The 7,649-nt window shown below is 33.2% G+C and overlaps 3 protein-coding genes across 5 annotated transcripts; 1 reads left to right on the top strand and 2 right to left on the bottom strand.

Moving 5' to 3' along the window:
• Positions 1-90: 90 nt before the first annotated feature.
• Positions 91-2,415, bottom strand: LOC126854588 (uncharacterized). The gene is made up of 6 exons (XM_050601502.1): positions 2,103-2,415; positions 1,530-1,995; positions 1,100-1,434; positions 777-1,027; positions 518-668; positions 91-398 (listed from the first exon to the last, which is right to left on the bottom strand). Exons 1-6 carry the CDS (start codon positions 2,129-2,131, stop codon positions 176-178), a joined length of 1,455 nt encoding a protein of 484 aa, XP_050457459.1. The 5' UTR covers positions 2,132-2,415; the 3' UTR covers positions 91-175.
• A 133-nt stretch (positions 2,416-2,548) lies between these two features.
• LOC126854587 (U4/U6 small nuclear ribonucleoprotein Prp31) lies at positions 2,549-4,458 on the top strand. Its single transcript, XM_050601501.1, has one exon. The coding sequence runs from the start codon at positions 2,752-2,754 to the stop codon at positions 4,219-4,221; it is 1,470 nt and encodes a 489-aa protein (XP_050457458.1). The 5' UTR covers positions 2,549-2,751; the 3' UTR covers positions 4,222-4,458.
• A 16-nt stretch (positions 4,459-4,474) lies between these two features.
• On the bottom strand, positions 4,475-6,854 carry LOC126854589 (cell cycle checkpoint protein RAD17). Of its 3 annotated transcripts, none has more exons than XM_050601503.1 (9): positions 6,707-6,854; positions 6,016-6,409; positions 5,773-5,929; positions 5,575-5,697; positions 5,299-5,477; positions 5,146-5,235; positions 4,886-5,076; positions 4,702-4,820; positions 4,475-4,621 (listed from the first exon to the last, which is right to left on the bottom strand). In XM_050601503.1, the coding sequence occupies exons 1-9, from the start codon at positions 6,719-6,721 to the stop codon at positions 4,492-4,494; spliced, it is 1,398 nt and encodes a 465-aa protein (XP_050457460.1). In that variant the 5' UTR covers positions 6,722-6,854; the 3' UTR covers positions 4,475-4,491. The 3 variants fall into 3 exon arrangements, with proteins under 3 accessions (XP_050457460.1, XP_050457461.1, XP_050457462.1); XM_050601504.1 differs by having other exon boundaries at positions 4,492-4,621; positions 4,684-4,820; XM_050601505.1 differs by having other exon boundaries at positions 4,520-4,617; positions 4,684-4,820.
• Positions 6,855-7,649: the final 795 nt, after the last annotated feature.

The following is a 7,649-nucleotide window of genomic DNA, read 5'->3' as shown; positions in this document are numbered from 1 at the left end:
GCGTTATCCTGTTATGAAACCGAACGCGTCGAAGCAGCATATTTTGTACTCCTCGGTTTCCTTAGACACAGAATAAGACATAACACAACACATTTTAGAAAAATATATTTCTTATAAGCAAGTGTTCAAAGCGCTTTCAACTTTATTGCATTAAACATTTTTTTTTCTTTTTTTTTCAAAGACCCTCCGTTGTCCGTTTCTTTTTCTTGCTTTTGATCATTCTGGAATTATGATCCCAGCCAGCTGAGAGCAAACTGATTTTTGATTGCGAAGGAATGATGTGTTTTCCTTGAATTTCCAAACAATCGCGAGTCGTGTGAGCAGATTTTGGTATCTTGGAAATCGGACTCAATGGTTTCCTGTTGCAATGTAAGATAGTGGGCGATGGTGCCAATAACCTAAAATGTATTATTCAAACATATATATTTTGATTCTTAAATTTAATCTCAAACTACATTTTTATTTTGAAACTATATCGAAAGATGTTTCAATTTTTAATTATAAATTAACAATATACCTATTTTTGTTATTAGGAAGTCTCGAAGTATCTATGGGCGCGAGTCGAATATTTTTCGGCCAAACGGTAGGACAGACAGGAGCTTGCCAGGCGGAATGAATATTTGAATTTCTCAAAGCGCTCGATTTCTTCGCAGAACCACGAAAACCACCTGAAACGTTTTGAACTGATCTTAAAATATTTGCAATTTTTATTAATTTTTATGTTAAATAATTTTTATATTAATATTTTAAAACTTAAAGAATTTAATATTTTCTACCTTGAAAGGAGGAAATTTCCAAATCTTCATTCATGAATCTAATGGGAATAGTATTTAACGTAGAAAAGCTTTCTCGTGTGGATACTGCAAAGGGCACAGGACTCACAACAACCCTCTCATTGAAGATAGTGCCAAGCTTATTTCTGCCTATATGCGGTGTACACAATCTCTCCTTGGATCTTAATGTGCCATCATCTTCCTTATTACCAAAGTCTCTTGGTTTATTTGCAGAAATTGATTTTCGCTGTTCCCTAAAAAATCAGATTATATATAAAATAAAAGAAAGCGTTCTTATATTTAATACTTTGTTTTACTAATCTCACTTTTGAACTTCTTGATAATTTATATCATTCTCTATTGTCTGAAGAGAGCTTTCTGTATCCAGCAATCGATTTCGTATACTTAAAGACTTGTTCTCAATATAATTAGGAGAAATTGCTTCTTCTGCCCAATTTGTTTTTGAGTTTCTCGATGAATTTCTGTTGCCATGAACAAGAGCAGGAGCTATTTTTAGGGCATTACTTAGACTTTCGCACAATGAATCTGTATCATTCTCTTTGTTAGGAATGATCTTCGTGATTACATACTCCATCAGCATATCAAGAACATCTTCAAATTTTGCTTTATTTAATTTGTATTGTATAGAATCTTCTTCTTCCTATAAATAATATAAAAATACAATAATAATATAATACAATGTACATTTTGCATATTACATGCATGCTAGAGAAAATTTTATATTTCTTCTCTTACCTTTATTGAAAGATTATGCTCCATAAATACTTTATCATTTTGTAGAGTATTGAATCTTTTCATTCTCTCGTCTTTAGAGCCAATATCATGTTGTGTACCGTTGTTATTGCAAATTGAATTTTTTCCAATTATTCTCATATATGGTATCTGTGTTCTCCATTGTATACATTCGTCCAAAACGGATCCTTGAAGCAGCTGATCATTCTCTTCCTCGTAGAAGGTCCTTTCCACATTTGTCCACTGTTCTTCCAATTTCTGGGTAGCTGTATCTTCCACCTCCTGCGACCAAGAGATAGATGTTGTTGCACTATTGGACAAGATATTATCATCATCCTTCCATGATTTTTGCCGTGATAAACTAGGCAGCCGGAAACAACCACTCCATTCATTATCAAACTCATTCTCTTCGTTTTTAAGCCTCAACAGATGTTGAGGAGCCTTTATTTTTTGTGTCAATGGACTAATTCTATGAAACAAACATATAAACAGTATTTATCACAGTGTCTTAAGAAAGGAAAAATGAAATTTATCACAGTGTATTTTCCATTTCACTAAGTAAATTGCCATACTTACGTATTATTCTTAAGGCTGTTTCTTCGCATTTCATGCTTTACGAAAGATTTTCTCCACAGGACCCGATCAGTCTGACAACTCCTCTTTGCAGAGTTATAGCCTGCGAATTTTCCGCAGGTAGAGCAAAAACTTACTGACGCATTTCTGATTTCTGATATTCATAATGTCGAATTCGATTCGAACTTCTTAACGAAATAGTCGTATTATTGCCGTGCATTTTCGTCGTTCATAATTTTCTATTTTACGTGAATATCCTTCGCGAGCAGCTATCGATCCTGTCCATAAACCGTGACCGAAATATTGACCACGACATGACAGACAACAGACACGAACATGAAACCGCGAACGGCGCGAACAATTCTCGCGCATGCGATATGCGATAAGTATCGAAGATCGAAGCAGCAACTACAGCCTGCAGCAAGCAGCATAGGTCATTGTTGATCGTTCTCTCGTAGAAGTGCGTTTCTTAGTTATTCGCGCTTTTTTCATTTTTCTCCACTCACAGGGAATATTTGACTTAATTAAACAAGGGAGAATATTAAAATCATCTTTAACTTATCTATTAAGAAGATTGGAAAAATTATGTAATACAAAACAATAAAAAAACGAAACAAGAACCCAGACATTAAATAACCTCAAAAAAAGGAAAATGTCTTTGGCGGATGAACTTCTCGCAGATCTCGAGGAAAATGACGACGCGGATATTTCAATGGAGGAACCGGAGCCGAAATTTATTCCGGCTTCGGTGTCTAAAGTCCTAGAAGAAGAGATAAAGGTATCCTCTGTTCGAGAGCTAGCCAAGTTACGAGATTCGGAACAGCTGCAAAAGGTTATATCACAGATCGAAAAGCATAGCAAAGTACCTAGAAAATCAGCTGACATTGTAGGACCTGTGGAATCTGATCCGGAATATCAGTTGATAGTTGAAGCTAATAATATGGCTGTAGACATTGATAATGAAATAGCTACTATACATAGATTTACAAGAGATAAGTATTCAAAAAGGTTCCCAGAGTTGGAATCCCTGGTCGTTGGACAAATGGAATATATAATGACAGTTAAGGAATTAGGAAATGATGTGGACAGAGCAAAAAATAATGAAATTCTCCAACAGTTTCTTACTCAAGCCACAATTATGGTAGTTTCTGTGACGGCATCAACTACTCAAGGCCAATTATTGACAGAAGAAGAGAAAGAAGCTATTTGTGAGGCCTGCGACATGGCAGTGGAATTGAACAACTGCAAATTAAAGATATTCGAATACGTAGAGAGCAGAATGGCATTCATAGCACCAAATTTATCAATAATTGTTGGTGCATCGACAGCTGCCAAAATTATGGGTGTTGCAGGTGGTTTAACGAAACTTTCAAAGATACCAGCTTGTAATGTTCTAGTCCTAGGATCTCAAAAGACAACATTATCTGGATTTTCGCAAGTCGCAGCTTTACCTCATACAGGATTTATATATTACTCCGATATTGTGCAAGAAACACCTCCCGATCTACGGAGGAAAGCCGCGAGGCTCGTGGCTGCAAAAAGCACACTGGCAGCCAGAGTGGACGCCTGTCATGAGAGTACGAACGGCCACTTTGGGCAAATGCTCCGCGAAGAGATTGAGAAGAAGTTAGACAAGCTGCAAGAGCCACCGCCCGTAAAGTTTGTGAAACCGCTACCGAAACCAATTGATCCTGGTCGAAAAAAACGTGGCGGTAAACGCGTTCGTAAAATGAAAGAACGCTACGCAATTACAGAATTTAGGAAGCACGCCAATAGGATGAATTTCGCAGACATCGAGAGTGATGCCTATCAAGAGGATCTCGGTTACTCGCGAGGAACAATCGGCAAAGCTGGGGCGGGTCGCATCAGATTACCACAAATCGACGAGAAGACAAAAGTTAGAATATCTAAGACGCTACAGAAGAATTTGCAGAAACAGCAGCAATGGGGTGGGAGCACTACTGTTAAGAAGCAAGTATCCGGCACTGCTTCCAGTGTGGCTTTCACTCCTCTGCAGGGTCTTGAAATTGTCAATCCACAAGCTGCGGAGAAAAAAGTAAATGAAGCAAATGCAAAATACTTTTCTAACACCGCTGGTTTTCTGAAAGTCAAGAAAATATAAACGAAAAACATTTCTATTGCAATAATAAATACAAGAAAAAACATATATATTTAATATTTACGTATTTGCAAATATATCTGATTTCTTATCTTGTTGGAAATACAATAAATGTAAATAGAAATAAATATAATATTTATACATTTATACACAAATAAAATTTTTAATCATTTATATTTTATATTAACTATAATTTGAGGAAAAAAATAAGAATATATATAAAAAAAGTTGTTAAAATAATATATAGTAACTTATATATAGTTAATATACATTTTAATCTTCTTCAATAATTATTTCCATATCTTCATCTTCATTTACTATTGACATTTCGTTCATTTTCTTCAAGCAAGGTTTAATGATTGATTCATACCATCGTGTTTCTGCTGTTATCAGGCATCGCTGTCTGCAAATAAGTATATGCATTAAAATAAAAAATACAATCAGTAAAAATGATAAATAATTAACCTGCTCTATTAGTTATACATGTTACTATGATCGTCTCGCGGTTTTTTCACTGGATTCCAGCCAGTTACAGGCTTTTCATTTGCCAACATCAAGCCACGGATGCAATATGATAGTGCAACTTTACCCAAATTGCGATCCTGCCGAATTATGGAATATAAGAACAAATATTTTATTTAATCGAAAGAGCTTTAACAAAACTTACACGCCATTCTGAATTTAAAACATCGGCCAAACTCAAGATATCGGATGCTACAGTAGCTTCTTCTATAGTTCTTATAGTGTTTAGATAATTCTCTTGTAGAAATTGCACAAATACCACTGACTGTGACTGGAAGAATGCCGATATTTCTTCAGGATCATGCACATACTTGGTAGAATCGCCGTCTGATTGTTCTGGAATTAATTGTCGTAATTCATCGGTTCGCGAAAGTCTAAAATTCGAAATTTGAAATCAAATTATACTTTTGGGATTTATGACTCTTCCGACGCCGTGCAGTAGACCCAAAGTTTCTTCTCGCACGCCGCATTCGCTCTTCAAATGTTGCTCGGGCACTAATAATTGTAAGAACAATATAAATTCTCTGGCTCGTTGGTTTAATTAATATATTTGTATACCTTTGAGAGAAATGAAAATTAGATTTAAAACGGCACTGCGTACATCTCCAACGCTATTGGACAATATTTCGTCGATGTGCTGCTGAGAGACATACAACATATCGGCGGCGATGGCATTTAATACACCGGATACTCGTTTCAATATATTTTTTACCGCGGTTTGTGTAGCTGCATTTACGCTGCGCCAAATAAATCGTGATTATACTTAAAATTGCGCGCTTAAAATACTTAAAATTGATCTTTAATTTATTGAAGAAAATTATCTAATTCACTTACTTGATGAGATCGATACCAAACTTTTCTCTTACATTAGGTGCGAATAAGGTCTGCATCAGTCTAGAATTTCCGGTCTCTGTGCAAACAAATATCACAGGTTCCTTGCCTATCTGGAAATATTTTCTAAAGAAAGATATTTACAAAGAAAAAATATTAAGCAATATCTAAACAGTTTATTATAAAGTAAATTCTGCTTACTCTACGAGTGTAAAAAAGCCTTTGTGATCCTCTTGATAAACATTTGGAAGATCCTTAACGAGAAGCAATTGCTTGGAATAATTGCCGAGTACTGTGCGGTAACGCGTTGCGCGAATTACGTGATCCTCGAATTTATCCCCTTGCCGCATCACGCGTTCTGAAAATTATCAAAATTATCAAAAAAATGAAAATTAAATATATAATTTTAATTCTTTTTTGTAAACATCAAATAGTAATCATTACTATTTTCATCCTCGATTTGATCAATCGGAGTAATCCATTCAATAATGTCGAATCCATTTTCTTTGGCAAGTAACTTTATAGCTACAGTTTTTCCACAACCGGAAGGGCCAGAGAGAACTAACATTGAAGGCTGCCTTTTTGATGCTTTATACTGAAACCAATTGGAAATTTCATTTTGTTTCTGTCGGCTAATTGCCAACTCAGAAAGTTTTTGAGGTTCACAAGCCTCAAGTAATTTCGATAAGCAAGTTTCATGTTTTCTTCTTTTGAAATTGTTCTGCGTGAATGATGTGTTCGACAGACTCTTATTTAATTCTCTTGTATTAGTACGCTTGACCAAAGGCTCATTTACAATTTCACAGTCAAATGATGGCACGCACCATTGATTATTTCTCTGCAAAAAAAATAGGAAAGTATAAAATTAACATAATTAAAAAAATAAAGTTTTATGTTTTATATATGATAAAAATGTAATATATTTATAAAGAGTCTAAATAAATTAAATTTAAATATTATTCTACACAAAGATAAGAGAAGAAATAGTTTTTACATGCTAACTTTATAATTCTTAACATTTAGAAATAAAATGCTAAATTATATTTTTATACCAATAGGAATTAGGTTAAGTGAGATTTAATTCCATTCGAATGACAATCCTAAATAATATTTCAATATATTTCTCGATACTTACTTTTGGAGGAGTCATGCTAGTTTATATTTACATTTTTTACTCTAATTAGTTTGAACGATCATTTGACACGCGCTTTTTATCTTCCTTATCTTTGGATGTACTCCGATTGATGCTATTTTCGCTTTGAAGCGCATATTTTTCGCTCTGCTTGGTTCATCAAACGCTTCGTAGCAGAAATAGCGTTAAAAGAAACGCACCTTTTGTAAAATAGTACTATATCTGCGTTTCATTTGATGCTACAAATGTTTCGACTCATTTGATTGATCAATCAGAACGAAACATTTCTTTGCTCTGATTGGTCGATCAAATTTTCTTAAATTTTCACTAGCTCTCAATCATAGGTATATAAAATACATAGACGGAGCATTAAAGTGATATTATACTTGTATGACTTGTTCGTTGAACGGTTAAAAATTGGCTATCGAATAGAACATCTAAATTTTCTATTAAAAATTCTGTATCTTATAATTTGATAACTAATCTTTATGTTCGACAAACAATTTATATGAATGTATCAAGAAAAAGAACAGAATTACAAGCAAAACAGGTTAAATTTATGAAATGTTAAATCATTAAAAATATTTTCATCTTAATAAATTATTTAATTTGCATCATTTTTAATTATATTTGAGAAAAAAATGACACAACTGATACATACAATTAATGTAAAAATCGCTACTGAAAATATCAATTATTAATCATTAATCAATAAATATATATATATATATATATCTGTTAAATATGTCAATTATTTTTTTTAATTATTTATTTAAAGTTATGTATAATATCCTTGCTTTTCATAAGAAAATATATATATATAATTGTTGAAAATATATAAATATATATATATATATATATATATATATATATATATATATATATATATATATAATGTTAGATATAGTTTTTCGATTTATTGATATATCTCAATATATTCTATATT

The sequence above is a fragment of the Cataglyphis hispanica genome, chromosome 14 (genome assembly GCF_021464435.1).
Source record: "Cataglyphis hispanica isolate Lineage 1 chromosome 14, ULB_Chis1_1.0, whole genome shotgun sequence".
Classification (NCBI taxonomy): Eukaryota; Metazoa; Arthropoda; class Insecta; order Hymenoptera; family Formicidae; genus Cataglyphis; species Cataglyphis hispanica.
Note: the sequence above shows the minus strand (reverse complement) of the source record. Positions and strands in the feature narration are given on the sequence as shown.

Coding starts and splice junctions, on each gene's coding strand:
- LOC126854589 (XM_050601503.1), bottom strand. Junction 5,478..5,574: donor TTTGGTATCGATCTCATCAA/GTAAGTGAATTA, acceptor TATTTGGCGCAG/CGTAAATGCAGCTACACAAA. Junction 5,077..5,145: donor AAGAGTCATAAATCCCAAAA/GTATAATTTGAT, acceptor AATTAATTCCAG/AACAATCAGACGGCGATTCT.
- LOC126854588 (XM_050601502.1), bottom strand. CDS start 2,131: ATGCGAAGAAACAGCCTTAAGAATAATAC. Junction 1,435..1,529: donor AGCATAATCTTTCAATAAAG/GTAAGAGAAGAA, acceptor TATTATTTATAG/GAAGAAGAAGATTCTATACA. Junction 399..517: donor CTTCCTAATAACAAAAATAG/GTATATTGTTAA, acceptor AATACATTTTAG/GTTATTGGCACCATCGCCCA.
- LOC126854587 (XM_050601501.1), top strand. CDS start 2,752: ATGTCTTTGGCGGATGAACTTCTCGCAGATCTCGAGGAAAATGACGAC.